The following is a 17,084-nucleotide window of genomic DNA, read 5'->3' as shown; positions in this document are numbered from 1 at the left end:
CCACAGGTAATTTCAATTAAAAATACTGACTTGTTTTCCCCCAGAATTGATAGTGGCTCATTCCATATAAGCAATCTTGATGAGTACTTCTGTGAGCCGTCCGAGTGTCTGGCTTAATTGCAAACACTGCCTGCTACTAACTAAAGAGTTAAGCTTCTGGCCGTCATTTGTTTTCTGCATTGATAATATTGTGGTAATAGAGGTATTCCTAGGTGGTTTTTCAAGCCATTTAGCTATAAGCAAGAATGAAAGGCCAATTCATCAGACCACAGAAATAATTCTTAGCAGTCTTTGCTCTGTAGGATTGAAGCTACTAAATGTCCATGAACTGGTTTTAAGAATAGTAATAGAAGCACACTACAACAACTTTTCACAACCTGAAATAATTTTGCAGATAGCACATGCGTTTCTTGTCTACTGGATGATTCAAAACGTTTGCAAAAAAGCCTTTATTTTCTCTCATTATATAAGATTGTACAAAAATGTTTCTAACGGGTTTAGTTATACTAACTACCCTGTTATTGCCATGAGAAAGTCTCAAATGAGTTTTTGAGGTCCAAGACATGCACGGGCTTTTGTACTAAAATTATGAACTAAGGCTGAGATCTAATTTAGATTATATTACCAATGATGTGCATATTTCCGTTTTTAAGTGGTGGGTAGGGGTCATGAGCTGTAGCCCAGGCTGAGACTCCAGACTTGCTCGTAAGTTCAGTTGTTGGCGATCTTGCTGGTGGCTGTGGAGGTGTGACTAGCTTCCCAGCACCGGTTCCTTAAAAAGAAGCAGCAGACCGGCACATAAACATCATCGTGACTTAAAAAACCTGAGAGTAAGCTTTGCACAAATGCAGAGGCAGTGTAGAAGGAATGCAATATTTGGGCCAAACTTACCCAGCTTCAGAACTGCTGTTTGTCAAGCCTGACCATGGATTTATAGCATTAAGTATTAAATTTAAGTCACTATTGGAGCTGGCTTGCTAGTTCTAGTTCTAGGCAAAGTCTGACATTCTGAAGTATGGTTTCGTCCCAGTCTGGAGGGGAAGACTATCTTTTCACTTTCACAAGAACAAGCAGTTTCTTTAAGAAAAAAAAAAAAAACACCAAAAAAATCAACCACACTAGATGGTATCTCTAAAAGAAAATCATTTCCTGACACTTTGGCAGATACACAGTAGAATTACCATTATTCCTGTGCATTTCACTGAGAAGTTGCAAGAGCCGTCAAATTTTATATCTTCTGGGCAGACCTACCACAGTAACTGTGTAAGGGGGAGGAAGCCCAAGGCTTCCAAGTTAGCAGCCTCTCAAAACTGCTTCTCCCCCTAGATAACCAAGAGAAACGCAGGCTAATTATATAGAAACCTCAAAAGTTGAACCACCATGAGAAACAGACATCTTGATAAAATAACAGTTCATGAGGCAGTTTTTGAGCAGCATTAATCACCATCACGAAGCACCTGATCTGCTGTACTCACATGGCCTTTCCCCCATGGCTGTCAAAGGGAACCTGTAATTTTTTCTCTTGACATCTGGCTGCTAAAACACAGGGTACAGAACATTCTCTTCAGATGTTCCTTATTAAGTAGCTGTCTCCATTTCTCAAACCCACACAGATTTAGGCTCTTTTTTTATTTTATTGTTGTCATTATATCAGAGAAGTCTGATAGAAGTTCCTTCTACCATCTGCTCAAGGAAACACTAGCTAATATCTCCACTGCCCAAGTAGTCAGCGAAACCTTTGGCCCAACCACCTTGGGCACAGGAGGCACTGGCTGCTCCTCTTTGTTGAAGAGCAGAGGGCTGCATCCATACTTGCTTTTGCTCACCTACGGCTGTAGCTGCCCCGTCTGTGTTTTATTCTCTCCTCTAACATTTCCCAGCCATTGCCAATATTGCTCCAGACTGCATGGGTACAGCAGGAGAGGGATGTCATGGGTAGGCTGGCACTCGAGCAGCTGCAGATCCAGCAGACATGATGGTGTACACTCTGCTGTCCTACCTGAGACTGTTAGGAGACCACTCCTGAGCTCAGTCATTGCACTGCTGGAGACACATCAACACCAACACAAAAGCAAAAAGCAGCCCAGCGGTCCTAAAATGTTGCTTTCACCGATCACCATGTTGCTTCCAAGAATCATAGATTGAACTATACGGCATGTGTGCCCAGCAGTAAGAAGAGCCTGGTGTCTTGCACGCTCATTAGACGCCATGTGACCTGCAGGTATTCCTCCCACCTGATGGACTTCACCCTCCTGCTACATGTGCTCTTCATCCTCACCCCTCCAAGTTCTCCAGCCGCCAGTGCGATTTCCCCCGCTGGCCAAAGAGAGAAAAAAGCCTCCCTTCTCCGAACGTCCTGCTCTCACCTGCGCCTCGGCCAGGTCTCTTCTTCCTGGTCTCCACCACCCCTGGGGGCTGGGGGAGGCCGGGGGGGGGAGGAAGCGGCATGGACTGGATACTGCTTGGCTTATGGAACTGTGACAGCAGGTGGGGAGACTTGGGGGGCAGTGGAGGGGGCATGTCAGCAGTGCTAAGAGCTGTGCTAAAGGCTGGGGAAGGTGGAAAGGAGAGCCTGTTTGAGGTCAAGGAGTGCGTGTGGGGTGGAGGAGGAGGTGGTGGTGGTGGTGTGGGAGGTGGACAGTCCCTTCCTTCAGGTGGAGAGGAAGCAGCAGCGGAGAAATCGGTTGTCCTGCTGGGAAACCCGCAGGGGGGCACGAGGGGCAGCGGAGGAGGAGGAGGAGGAGCGGGGAGCGAGTGTGCAGCACCCCCTTGAAACTTGGTGGGTTTGTCAGCCTGAGGAGGTGGGAGTGGGGGCGGAGGAGCAGCGTTGGGGGAGACCCCCTTGGGAGGGCGCTCGGCCGGAGGTGGGAGAGGGGGAGGAGGGGGGAAAGTGAGGGAAGGTTTGCTGGAAGCAGGAGGCGGTGGAGGGGGAGCGGGCAGGCTGGGCCGCCCGGGGCTGGCTGCGGCTCTGGAGGTGCTGGGAGGCTCCGGTAGGATGGCTGCCCTTGGGCCTTCAGCTGGGTGTGAGGGGATGCTGCTCGCCTTTGCAGCGCTGCTGCTCGGTGCGTTGGAGGTCCTGGGAGCCGCTGCTCGGACTCCAGGAAGCTGCCCAGGCCTCCCAGCTGAAAAACATGTATCACATAGATGACATCAGGATTTTGATCTCACAGAACAGCGCAAAGAGCAAGCTCTTCATCTTTCCCTCCCCAGAGGTTACCCTGAGCGATTAATTCACCCAAAACATCTCATATCCAACAGGTTGCCCTTGCTGTAACAGGGCTTAGGAGGTGATGTATGCCAGTGGGAACCAGGGACTCTGCCTAAAGATGACCTGCTGAGAGACCCTGCTCCACTCCCTGTTCCTCAGTTTCTGCAACATGAAACAGTTTAAGGAGAGGGAGCTTTTCTGCGGGGGCCTGGGATCCTTCATGTCAGCCTCATCTGCCTAGCACAGCCCGCTGAACAGGGATGAACCGTCTGCTTGGAGAAATCAAGTCCTAGTGAAAAGGCCTCAAAGAACACAAGCAGGTTGACACAGACCACCTTGCATCCTTGAAGTTAAGTACTTGCTTAAGATTAAAAAATTCATACAAATGTTACATAAATATCAATCCCATGGATAAAAGCCAAGTTCTTAAAAGTAGTGCCTCAAAGGCTTTCCAGAAGGCACAGGTTCAAACGTCTTCTGTTCAACAGCAAATGCCTAAAGACTCGGCCTTAAAAAAAAAAAATGTATTTTCCTGAGTAAATGTCAAGGATTTTTCACAAAGCAAGATGTCAAAAAAGGCATCTTGTTCTATATTCATATAGGCTGACAGACACGGTCACAGTTACAAGAGCAACTCAAAGTAGCTACTGCAGCTGAAGCTACGTGAGGAAGCCCGGTCACAAGCCGTGCTGCGCATCTCGGGCTTGCCTTCCAGGAAAAAACGGCCCAGGCAGAGCCAAGTTCTGTCTTTTCCCGCAAATGCCCACTTTGCTCCGTGCTGCCTGAGCAGGCACCAGCTGCCCAACAGCGCCAGAGGCCATCGCTGTGACTCTAAAAGTCACCCCTCATTGATGCTGGCGCTTCCCCAGGCAAAAGCAGCAGCAGGGCTCCCACACATGCCTTCCTCCTGTCCTTGTGAAGTGACAGGCACCTTATTTTTCAGGTCAGTAAATTACCTTGCTGGATCAAAGCTATACTTTATAAAATCCAGAGGACAGAAATCTTAAATATAAATCCTTAAAGTTAACACGCAAACCTGTAATACCATAGAAACACACGCTAATGAAGGGAAGGAAATAATGACTTAGCATTTGTGCGGAAGTTGGTGAGCTCAGATTTCAACTGTGCCTATTCAAGGCACAATCAAAAGTTTTCATTAATGTAAAAAATCTCCATTAAAACTCTGTACAATCTATTCAATCTCTCTCTTACCCTATGTAGAGATAGCTTATTATTGACATTTTAAGGAATAAAGCACCCGAGATCTAGAAAGATGATTTCAAGCATGTTATTAATTGAGCCTTCCGTGGTCACAAGATGAATTAAGGGTTCATAATAAAAATCAGTCACTAAAGCTAACCCCGAAGTACTTTCATACCAAATCGCCATTCCCCCCAGCTATTCTTTCATAGAAATTAAGCCCTTACCCGGCACGTCCCTCTGGCCTGCTGGTCTGAGAACAGGAAAGCCACCAGCAAACAAGCCTCCCAGAGGCTGCTGAGAGCCACCTTTATTAATGGCTGAATTAACTCCATCTCTGTTTGCTCCTTTGGGTTCTGTTTTTTTAAAAAAAAAAAAAAAAAAAAGTCACAAAAACCCCAGGATCTATCAGAAAGTCATTTCATCCTTGCCCTCAGACTGCTAAGACTTAGCACCAACAAACATCGTCAAGACCAGGGTTTTCCCTCTTTGGGCAGGCTCAGGGAGGAAAGTTACTATTCATAAAGTAAACTGCCATTACTCTCTGACCCGTGCCTTGGAGCACAGCACCCTCTGGTGCTTTTTAATTTCACACCAATGGTGACACCAGCAAGAAGTGTTAGACTGCACTGAGTTTATGACTCCAGAATTCTTTGGCATTTTTTGTTCATTTTATCTAGTAAAAAACCAACTCTTTTGCCTGAGCCAACTATTCCAGCTTAAAAACATATTTTACTGAGAAACTCAAGGATTTCATCATTCAGGATTGTTTTTTGGACAAGGTATGCCTGTTAAGGTGACACCCAGTTATAGACTTATTATGAAGTGTTAATAGTTCCTGATCTTGGAGCAGGATGCGAGTTTAGAAAGTGTCCCCTCGGCATCCTAAAGCCATGTGAAGATGCAGACCTTTGCTGGACTTCAAACCTGCCCTTCAGCTTGAAAACTGTCCAGCCGACCTCCACAAGTGAGGCTTCAGCAACGCTCACCCAGGGACCTTACGCAGGAACACAAACTTACTTTCAATCTGTGGTGCGCTGCGGTCATTGATTTGAGTCACTTTTCTTAAGCGAGTTCCCTGCTGGATATCAGCTAAGAGCGCGTTTCGTGCTTTTTGGTCTTCCTTTCGCAATTTTGGTATCTCTGAACTTGCCTGTTGACAATAAGAGCAATAGACAAAAATACATGCTTAGAAAGGCCACGTCAGCAAACATGGGACAGAAGCTTTGAAATAAACCATCCTCGGCAGCTGTCATTTCAAAGCCTTTTGAGTCGAATGAACAAGAGCAGCATGCAGTTGTGTGGGAGGTAGGAAACCTGAAAGTTTTAACATAACACGAATCCAATACTAGCTGTGCTAATACAGTTGAAAGGCAATTAGGGGACACGCTTAAATGAAACGTGACCTCTTGCTTGGCCACTTACGGTGTCTGCCCCCACAACTCCAGCTCTGACTGCCTCTCTCTTTAGCTCTTTTCATTCTATTTGCAATTCTTTACAACAAAGGTTTTCTATGTCCCCTTAGAATAAACATCCTTCTGCTTTACCCACTTTGCCTTAGGAAAAAGGACAGGTAATTGCACACTGCACTTATATTTGAATTAAATCATTAATTAATTTAAACTACCTCTGTATTGGAGATATACACCAGTTTGAGTAGACTGTCTTTAGAAGAATACCATTATATTTTAGTAACTTTTCTAGCCTAATCAAGGTCCGTAAATGTAAAGTCAGGTTGTAGTTTGAAGTTTTGTAATAAACCCCCAAAATATTTTTATTCTTATTTCACCTAAGTTTCCTGTTATTTAAAAAAAAAGAAATCTTTAAAAAGTTTGGATGTTTTGCTTTCCTGAAGCAGATATAAACCAGCAAAGCTGTTACTTCTAAACCTATCCCGTGGTTAACAGAGTGCTCTAACAGAGAGGAATCTTCACGACAGAAGAGCTGAATGTGCCGCATGTGTCCATACTTACTGCAAATTCCCGTAGGTTAGCTAACTTCACAAAGGGAACGAATACCAGAAATGTTTCCATAACCCTTAATTTGAGCATCATAGTCATAATAAAGCAGAACAATACCGTCACGCTTTAAAACAAACAAAAAACACAACTTGGAAATAGCATTCTGAAAGCAAAAGAGAAACGTGAAAATACTTAACCAGCTGCTGAATTAATAAAATGTCCAACTTGCTAATCCTAAACAAAGAATTATACCGGTACGATATTAATTGTTACTTTTGTGTTTGCTAAAAAAAAAAAATAATAAAAGGCACGCTAGATTTGCAGAGCCCCACTAGATGGCACTCCAGATCGCTGCATTCCTGACACCTGATGTAAAAACGCATAATTATAATCTTGTGACCAATACTGTAACTATATATTGTTTAAAAAAATTAGGAAAAAACCCTATTTTGTTACATGGTTTCCTAATTCGAAGCAGCGCTGCCTGCCCTTGTGCTTTCAGGACAGCGAGTTCCACAGCCCATTAAGACAACCCAGAAAAGCTGCCTGTGTAAGCAGCATTAGACCATGTACCAGCCAGAAGCTATTTTCACTCACGTTTTCTGTAAGTTGACAATACTTACTGTGAAAAATGGAAACACCATAACTGGAACAAGGGTGACTCCCCTTCCCACAAAAGCTTTTTACCAGTATCTTGAACTCCACTCCTCTCTACGCCCACTATTGACTTTGTTGTAGCAGGACAACCAGGATCTAGAGGGATCCGATCAAGACCTATGTTTAAAATTAGATCCAGCAGCTGTGTTTTCGTTTCCCGGTTCAAGTGTCCGTATAGTATGCCAGCTGTCCACTTCATTGCCTCGATCCATTTCTCTGAGCATAAAGTCTTGATATCCAAATAGCTATTAGGCTAAAATACCCTACTTGTGGCACCTTATGTTTGCAGGGGACTCATGACTTGATATGACTTTAACATGGCTAAGATACTAATTTGTTCACAAGCTGTAGCATAAAAAAAAAGCAGGAACACTATTCTGCAGGCCCATAATGCAGCGTAACAAGCTGCCTTTCTCTCGCGATAGATGCCCTTACTTCAAGCAAAACTCCATCCTATGCCCCAGCTGCTTCTTCCACCTCCTCCTGTAGGTAAGCGATACAATCTTCCATGCCCAGCCTGGTGGACTCGGGTGATTAATCAGCTGCTGAGTAGCTTAATACGGATTCTCTTTTTCCATTACAAAGTCAAGATGGTCTGGGGTGTAGTGTTGCCTGGTTGCACAGCAGTCAGAGCTCATTCGGATTTCTTGTTTGCCGCCTGCGCTCCCAAGGCCAGTGACAATTCTTGTCAAGAATCATTTCACCAGGTAAGTGTGTCACCCACTCGCCTACCGGTGTCCTGCGTTTGCAAATTCTTGTTTTTACCATACTGCTTTTGGATACACAATCAGAAAGGAACCTTCCTTCCTTCCTTTGATTAAGAAATTAATGTGGGATTCACACTCATGCCATGCCTGCAGTCCATAGCACAAGGACAAGCACAAATAAACATATTAAAGTTGTGTATCAAGAGAAAAATAAAAAGAGGAACTCATGGGTGTCAAATCTTCAATCCCAATCACATGCAGAAGAGTTTCAGCAGAAAGACAAATATATTTTGAGTCACAGAGGAAAAACAGCTGCAAAACAAAAGACGTAATTTGTAGGCTACTTTCTACCACCCCACCTCCCCCCTCAATCTGCAGGGCAGCCTCATTTATTTCCAAAAAGAGAAACATCTCAATCTTTCAATGAAAATCAGAAAGGAAGCTGGAGAAGAATGTGAAGATCATTTGTTTTATCAGATGCCAGAGCTGCCTCAGGTAACACAGAGTGAAATTAAATTCCATACTTTATTTACATGAATTGGTAAGGGAACGGTGGGTTCTCATTACCTTAGTAACCATTAGGTTATTCTGCTACTATTTCAGGCACAAAGCATAGCACATTCAATACCTACTTGGGAACAGAACGGAACAAACCAGACACGTAAACATTGAACATAAAAGAACTATTCCCTTCTCATCTCACCAAACTCCACTACTTTTGTCTTCTGTAATTTAGTGTCCTAAATTACACCCTCAGCTATGCCACTCGCTAAGGTGTAGGATCAATGTTTGGGGTGCCTGACAGGTCTCCAAAGTACCTGTAAACAGGAAAATACCATTAAATCACAATATTTAGAGTGGCGTTCCAGACTGTAGATCATCCATGATGGAAACCAACATTTCAAAACTTGCAGGTGGTAACTTAGACTGGCAGAGAAATGCAGGAGGACAGCACGGTTACACAGAGGCACCAAATCACTGCAACTTGAGGCCATTTGAAAAGAACAACACATGCAAAACGTGCTCCCCCGCTGCTGGGCAGGGGGGAAGGAAAAAAGGAAAATGCACAATATACAAGTGTAAAACTGAAAATGACTGGGTGAAAAGTTCTGGCCATACCTCTGAATGGAAGCCTGCATCCAGAGTGCCACGAGCCTGAACCTGGCAGTGGCCTCCAGCAAGTGCGCAAGAGTGCCAGACCCCTAGCACAATGCCACGGCAAGAGGGGACAGCACACTCCTCGGATGTATTTTATCCATTCAGGAAACATAATGCGAGCAAAAATGGGATTACAAGTTCACTTCTGGTCTCCGGATCTTTAAAATAACATTGAAAAACTGGAGATGTACAGGGAAGAGCTAACGTGATATTCAAAAAGCTGGAGGAAAACAGATTTCGGCAGCTCAGTCTGGTCCGTCAGCCCTGAGGTCTATCCGAGGGCTGGTCTGCCTGCACGACACACAAACCTTTACAGGGATATGATGGTGAGGACTCCAGGTCTGTTAATCCAGAGCCAGGCATCTGGTGAATTAACGTAAGACACAGCCAGACAAGCTCCGATTAGAAACCGGCAAGCATGGAAGCAGCCGGAGTGACCGTTCCCCGCAGCAAAGGGCTGCAGACGGCAGCAGATGATCCATTTCTTGGTTTTCAGATGAAGGCTTGATCCTCTCTGGCAGAAGCGCTCTTTGTGAAGCACAAGCCATGGGGCCCCACGCAGAGCCACTTGCCGACATGCAATAACACCCCGCAGTGCAGCGGGGAGGCAGCCAGTGGTTCCTGACAGTTTCTTCCAGTTTTGAGTTCTGTGAAAGTGAATCATTTTGTTTAACAGAACAACTCCCTTTACACTGCATATATGGACCATGCAAAGTTTGTCCCTGAATAATCACAACTGTAACACCCTAAACTGGGTTGTATCAGACAAATGAAGACCGGAGAGACTTCTTTAAAGACAACGGACTGAAATCCATGGCAATGAGCTCCACTTTTGGGTGCGTTACTGCTGCAGTACTTGCATTGCCTTCGGAAAATCACTTTATGTCTTGCAAGATGGATGGGAGCATCAACTTACCCTCTGGGCTCCTATGATACTTAAAATATTTAAGAGGTATACATGTTCAGATACTAAAATGGTGTAAATGCAGAGGTCACCAGGCATTTGAAAAAAAACAATATAGTAGTACAATTACAGGCAAGTACTAATTATAATTTCAGATTTTAAAGAGCACCCCTGCACACAGAAAAGGGGAAATCTTCTGGATTCCAGGCAGGTAGTTCAGGTCACAGTGGATGCATACACTGTTCCATAAATGAGTTATATTCACTCTGATTTTTAAATACGCTCGTTACTGAATTTGCAAAATACTTCAGGGTATTCGGTAGATCTTCACAAACGTGACAGTTGCATCAGAAATGTACCTCCAGCCGTCTGGGCAATCCAGTAGCCAGGCAGTCACGGACCTCTGTTTCAGATTGTTTCCCAATCAGCTACTTGGGAAAAGAGGATCCAGTATTCCAGCTCTATAATAGGTAGGAGCCATATGTAAGATAAAATAAAGCACAATTCCATCCAAAGGCACTCCATTCTCTTTTATTTTAGAGAACTTATAGTATTGAGTATTTATATGCCTAACATGTAATGAATTGTATCATCACAGTAGATTCCCTCTCCCGGTCACTTTTTATAGGAAATATTGGAAATACAGCTGTGCAGAAAATTTATTTATCCATCTGAACTAGATTAAAAAAACTAAAAAAAGAAGTCAAAATACATTTAGCTTATCCCCAACTATCTATCTATTTAGTGAGACATATACCAATAAAATTAAAAATCAATCAATCAATCAATTTGATGTGCAGTATTTTATTATGGGCAGAAAGAAAACTCTCTCTTTTGCTGACAATTTCATTTATTTCTGTGAATCTGGCGTCCATCACCCATCCTCTCCCTCCCATGCCCAATCTTTTCCCCCTAGACAAAAAAAAAAAAAAAAGGATTCAATGCAGAGATCAAGCACACACACTGGCAGAGGGCATACACAGTGTATATTTTAGTAAAAGAAGAGTCTGAGGACATCCCTTAACAAACCTTTGCTTTCTTACTATTTTTTCTCTGCTGTGCTCGGCCAAACCTGCACAGGCAAGGGCTGAGGCAAGGGATCTCCACCGGTGCAGCACGCAACGCCTCCGGTTTGGCTTTTGAGGAAGGGGAAAGATGTTGCAGCAAGATAAAGAAAGATGAACAGAAAGCACTAAGATAAGGGATGCTTGATCCCAGAGACACTCATTTATGAAAATAAGAGCTCCTGGGCCAGTCCTGGCCTTCTCCAGCATCCAATCTGACATGATTCAGAGACTTAAACTAAGAAATGAAAAAGATAAAGTCTACAAACATGGCAATGGACAATTAAAACCAGCATGCAGAACAGCAGACAGGGCAAAATCAGGATTAGCCGCGTAGGCAACGCAGTCAGTGACGTGATGGTGACAGTGCCAAGTCTGGCTGAAGAAACCGTGCATCAACAGTGAGAGACAACTGAAACACCTAAACCTTAATTGAAGGGCCTGCAAAGCATCAAGGAAGAGCCTGAACAAATGGAAATATAATAAAAACCCGCAAATATTATTCCTATATTAACAATAACTGGAATTCTCACGTAATAGGGATTGTTCAGGAATGAGGACAATAAAGGTGAAGCTAGCTGTGTAACGCTGTGTGTGCGTCATGTGAGAGATGGCTAAGACTATCGAGAGGAAAACACAGCTTGTTTGGGGTTGGTAAATCATCTGAGGAAGGACGGTGAGTGCTCTCACCGCCCATATGGCACAACAAGGCTCTCCAAGTAGGAGGGCATGGAGGGAGAGATGATGGCTGGGTCCCCATCTGGCCATAAAGCTCCTGCTCCTTTGAAGGAACGCCAGGCATGGGGTTGGTGCTCACAACAGTCTTGAAGGACACAGACATAGAGTAAGGGGCTGTTAAGGGCAAACATGCAGCTAAAATACCCATCTGGGAACACAGATGATGGAAAAGAATGTACTAAGAATAGGAGAGACCTGCTTGCGAGCAACTTACTCCCTAACTTCCTTCCACTTAACCACAAGCTGCTGACCACAAGTGTTCCATAAGGAGATCCCTGTAAGGATCAGGACTAATGCATTCAAATGAATTCAACTCTTAAAAGACTGCATCCTTTTCAAAAACAGAATTGACAGAAAAAAAATAATATTGACAGTAAAATGCCAGAACATTCAAAGAAACTGCAATGTCATAATTTGTTATTAAAAGCATGAGGTTGTTTTGGAACAAGGTAGAATATGGAAGATGACAAGAAATCTCAGTGTAAGCTAGCCAGTATGTCTTCCTTGACATAGCATAGGATTACAGGAGTCATCTATGCATCTGTAGCCCAACATGAAATCTGAAATGCCAGAGGAACTTGTTTTCCCAAGATCAATCCCCCTTTACTAGATTAGAATTATGCCAAGAATTCACGATTTTGTATCAGCAGCAGAAGCAGTTTGGCCAGCAGGCAAGAGCATTACTTCTACAAAGAATTCTCAAACGGGCAGCTAAAGTCTCCCCTGGGAATGTGCCGAGGAATGCAACTGCAACAAAGACCAGGAGCTTATTAAAATAATAAAATAAGCCTAGTTTCCCGCAAGTCACAAACAGAAGTACAATAGAGAAAAACATTGCCATCCTTCTTGCATTTACTTTAAATATGTATCAGGTATGGTTTCACTCAGGCATAGTCAAATGCAAAATAAAAAAATCAAAACAATCCCCCCTTCCAGCTTAAGGAAAAATTCAGCAAGTCTCAACAACAAAGCACATGACTTTTTTTTTTTTTTTTTTTTTTTTTTAAGCATTTTAAACTGTTCGTTTACAAAGAAACTTGCGACATCTGGTACGTGTGAGATTTGGTTCATCTGTTCACAATGGAGCCCCGACCTCTGATTTAAAGCTTTTTAATTATGGGAAACCTCGCCACGGTGCAAGACTCCACCTGCACAGTCAATCGCAAGATCAGAGCCGCTTCTTGTGTTTCTGCTGTGTAGCATAGGATGAAACTAATTAATTCTTGGCACTTGGTCTACCTGGGTAAACACGGCAATCTCTCAGCCTTCTAGCAAGCTGAGCTACAAACGCTTCCCATGCGAGGGGTCACTCTCCAGCCAACATTTTTTTTTTTTTTTTTTTGAGGGAACTCATATGAAGGGACCTGCCAAATAGCTTCCTGGCAGCTACCGAAGCCATTGTTTCAAGAGAATGACAGGACCAGCGTTTCCACGATTCCATCTACGCCCAGCTCAATAATGATTAACCGTGATCTCAGTCTCCATCGCACACAGTTCGTCAGTCTGAACCTGCCGGGTTGAAAAGGTCACGGAGCAATGTGTGTACCTAGATAGGCTGTGTCTGCGCCAGCCCCGTTCCTCAACTTCTAGCAAGGGAAGGACCCTGCAAAAGTTGTTATAAATCTCTTCCCGGCGTTCCAGCCGCCGCCTAGTCCTGGCATTAGTCCCGAAGAGTGAGGCGTTTTCAGGCTTAGCAGAGACGGCGCCTGCTCTGCGCTAGCATCTACCTGCTCAAAGTGTACCAGCAGACACAGCGGCAGGGAACAAAAGATTAAAAAAAAAAAAAGCATAGCAGGAGTTATTCTCTTCTACGTCTATATCCCCCTGCGCATTTCAAACACCACCAGCAATCACTGCCACCGCGCCCAATAAAACCCTCTTCATTCTCCCTTAGCACCACTCCGTCAGACCAAGTAAAATCTTCTCTGCTCAAAGGGTCAACTGCTGCTGATACAAGTGGAGCAGGGGGCTTATTATCAAGGGTGTACTTCACACTTTTCCAGTGTGTGTTGCTAAATTTCTGCACCTGAATGCAAAAATGCAACGGAATCAATATGATGATTTATACCTGCTGAGCCATTTAGCTTTTCTGTGGGAATTTAACTTACTGACACCCACATTTGAAACATAAATTCTGGCTGTTCTTTCACTAACAGAAAACATGCAGTAACAGAAGCCACCAAAATGGAGACAGTATAAAAATCAAAACGACTCTAGAAGTGTTTCCCTGCAATTCAGAAAGATCGCAAGTCAGATACCAAAAATACCCCGAGACTGGCTTCAAAAAAATAATTTTGAACTTCACCTTCTGATTTCTATACTTTTGGGATTAAAAACCCCAAGATTTCCTCGGCATCAATTAAAACGGAGTGAAAATTCTTATATAAAGAAGAAAACCTGAGGCCCTGGCATTGCAACGAACACGTCAAACAGCACAAGGCTGAAAATACTGCCGTGGGGGCTGGTGCCGCTACCTCTGCTTATTCTCTCTGTCTGCCCCAGCAGGGTCCCCACAATGACAAGGGCTATTATGAGGAGTGATAACGAAATATTCAACATGTGACAACCTACACGTATCACACTTTTATCTCACTCTGTTCTGAGAAGGCTAAGCCATTTGTCCTACCCAGTTACCTGGGTAGAAGCTACTGATCGTTCTGAAATGCCTTTTAGCAGCCGTGCAAAATTATGGTCAGCCCAAAATAGGAAAACAGTGAGAAACCAATCTCTCTTGCAATGTCACCTTCCAGCCTCACAGAGAAGCCCAACTCAAGTATCGCTGTAATTCTGGGTTCTCTTTTAATTAAAAGCCTGCAAGTGTAATATTAATTGACAGATGGAATTTAATATGTAGCCAGTGCGTGCACTACAGATGGGGTACTGATTATTCAGGGCAGTATTACCTTGTGATTAGAATGATAAATTTACCTATTCGCTCTCTGCAGCCAGGCTGCTTCGAATACCTGGGCTTGCTCATTTACAGCTGGTACCTCTGCAACACGCTGCCATTTCCATACTCTGATATGGAAAATTATACAGATAAAAAACAGAGAGTAAGAATAAGAAAAATAAATTTAAATGCTTTCCATTCAAACAACTTGTACAACACATGACATTACGGAGAAACCTGCAAAACAGAACTCACCACCTACATACATTAAAGTTGGTGACCTAAGAGATCTCAAGTGAAGCATTCCGGAAGATCAGCACGTATGAATGTATGCAGTACGTACCTGTCCAGATGAAACACGGGGAGCCGACCTAGTTCTTATGTTTTCCTTACATCTTCCCCACCTTTCAGACCTCACGCTTACCCTTTCTGTATTTGTTGGCTACAAGAGCAGAAGGCTACGGCAGCCGCACTTCGAGATGCCATCGCTACGCAATCACACATTTTCCAGTGTCGGAAAATTAAGTCAAACGAACCACACACAGACACAGATTTTTTTTTCCTCATAATTGCCCCTCACTTCTTTATGAAAGCAGACTGGTGTGAGACTTGCTGCGTGATTAAAACACTATAAATCACTTTCCTTTATTTTGGCTGGAACAAAGCATTCTCAAAAACTTCAGCTGCACTTTGCCCAGCCCTTAGCACAGTCTGTACGATGGCCTGTCATCAAGATTACCAAGCCTCCACTCTCCCTCGCTCCAGTATGTTTTACCTAGCAGCAATAAATATTATGATTTAGTATCTCCTGACCTAGGGACTTTGTGACAAAGTACTAAATATCATCTTACTCACAGCTCGCATAAAATTTTAATAAACACATTCCTACATATTTTGTAATTGGCGCTATGCATGATTCTGTTCTTTCCATGTTACGCTTGCAGGTCTAGGCGTCTCAATGAAAACTTGAGAAACTACCTTAATTTTTACAATAAATAATTAGCAAGCATGTGCACACATTTATGCATATGCACACTTACATGCACACACGCTCTTTCTCATGTTATATTTGGTAAGACCAAATCAAAATACCATAAATCACCGTTATCTTCAGCCAAGCTGTTTTACATACGTTGTTTTTTCTCTTTCCAAAGAACAGTAGCGCTAAATGTCATAGGAGCAAACCCAACTCCCACACAACTTCAGATAAGCGCTGTAGCACGCTCGGTTTCTTGGGAAGGTTGAAGGAAACAGCTCGACGAGGTTTACGCTCTGACAACTGCATGAAGGAGGGAAGAAAAACATCTCCCCAAGGACGACTATCAGCTGATGTTTTTCATAACCTTGGAAATCCTACCTCTGTGTAGATTATGTATTTATCAGTGTTATACCATGAGGAATTGCTTTTCTGATTTTTTTTATTACAAGAGTAGAAAATAAGGTCAGAATAATAATCTTGGTAAACACTGATATATCTTTATCTACAACAGAAATTCTATTTATTTTCTTCTTTTTTTTTTTTTTTTAAACTAAGAGTGAGGTAATCATTAAGATCAATCTACATGCCAGTCTGGCACTATTTCAACAAAGTAAGCATATTCCTAGTTTTCAGTATGCCAATAAGGCAAATAAACTCCTGATGCTACCTTACTGGTTTTAATCATCTGATCCATTGTGATTTTGGGGGTTAATTTCTATGCTAAGTCTTTAATAATAACAATTCTAAAGAGAATAGAAGTATTTTCTTAAGCTCCAGAAACATATGAATCATTAAACAAACATCTTCTCTGAATAAGGCACAACCCAGCAGTGCTGCCACACATACACACTTCCTTCAATATTAACATTTTAATAGGTGATGACTGATCATAACGCTAGGAATTCAGACGTACAAAGGCAGCACAGCAGTGACCAGCCTCCACTGCACATAAAAAGTGAACATGGTTTATCAAAGCAGAATTCTCTCTTGATCCTCTCCTGGGAGATAAGGCAGAGAAAAATCTTAACCAGTCTCAGTGGTGATATCTACTTCTGGAAATACGACAACCCAAACTAACCAGAATGCCTCATATGCCAAAGTAAAAGGCAAAAAGGCATAAAAGAAATGGGGGGGGGGGGGAAACGACAGAAAAATAAGTTCTTCAGGAGCAGAAAGCTTTAAAGAAAAAAAAAATAACCCAAAAAATTATGAAAACCCCACCTTACGTGACGCACATATGCCTATAAAATTGAAAGAGCTTTAGGACAGACATCCTAATGCCTTATTTCTAAGTTTCCTTTATTAGGGTGGAGGGGAAAAGGGAAAGAGAAAAGATCTGAATTCTGTAAGCCAGTGCCAGAAAATGTGTTTGGGCACAGTTTTATTCTGCCTACTCATCCCTCTCATCTTTATCTATGACCCCCAGAAGGCAGGCATTTGAAGACACGCTCAATTAATCCAATTAGCTGTATTTACATTTTGACTCAGCCACCTACATCTGCTATTGCAGATACCCTACCGTTCCCTCCTGAAAAATCCACTTCGTTTTCTTTTAAGTACGCTCTAACAGCCAGTAGCTTTTCAGCTGTTGGGCACAGGTGGCTCCTACCATGTCTTA

At 43.1% G+C, this 17,084-nt stretch overlaps 1 protein-coding gene across 6 annotated transcripts in view; it reads right to left on the bottom strand.

Moving 5' to 3' along the window:
- The window catches only part of WIPF3 (WAS/WASL interacting protein family member 3), a 38,869-nt gene that overhangs the window by 4,205 nt on the left and 17,580 nt on the right, over window positions 1-17,084 (bottom strand). For 5 of the 6 annotated variants that reach the window (XM_074574936.1, XM_074574931.1, XM_074574934.1 and 2 more), the window contains 4 exons: window positions 5,429-5,561; window positions 4,636-4,764; window positions 2,367-3,122; window positions 626-772 (listed from right to left, as the gene is read on the bottom strand). In XM_074574936.1, coding sequence (XP_074431037.1) covers window positions 626-772; window positions 2,367-3,122; window positions 4,636-4,764; window positions 5,429-5,561 — 1,165 coding nt within the window. Of the gene's footprint in view, window positions 1-625; window positions 773-2,366; window positions 3,123-4,635; window positions 4,765-5,428; window positions 5,562-6,992; window positions 7,360-17,084 lie in introns of those variants that run through there. The other variant, XM_074574937.1, reaches the window with a different exon arrangement.

Source organism: Larus michahellis, chromosome 2, assembly GCF_964199755.1.
Source record: "Larus michahellis chromosome 2, bLarMic1.1, whole genome shotgun sequence".
Lineage (NCBI taxonomy): Eukaryota > Metazoa > Chordata > Aves > Charadriiformes > Laridae > Larus > Larus michahellis.
The sequence above is the reverse complement of the archived record's forward strand: the minus strand, read 5'-3'. Positions and strand labels throughout refer to the sequence as shown.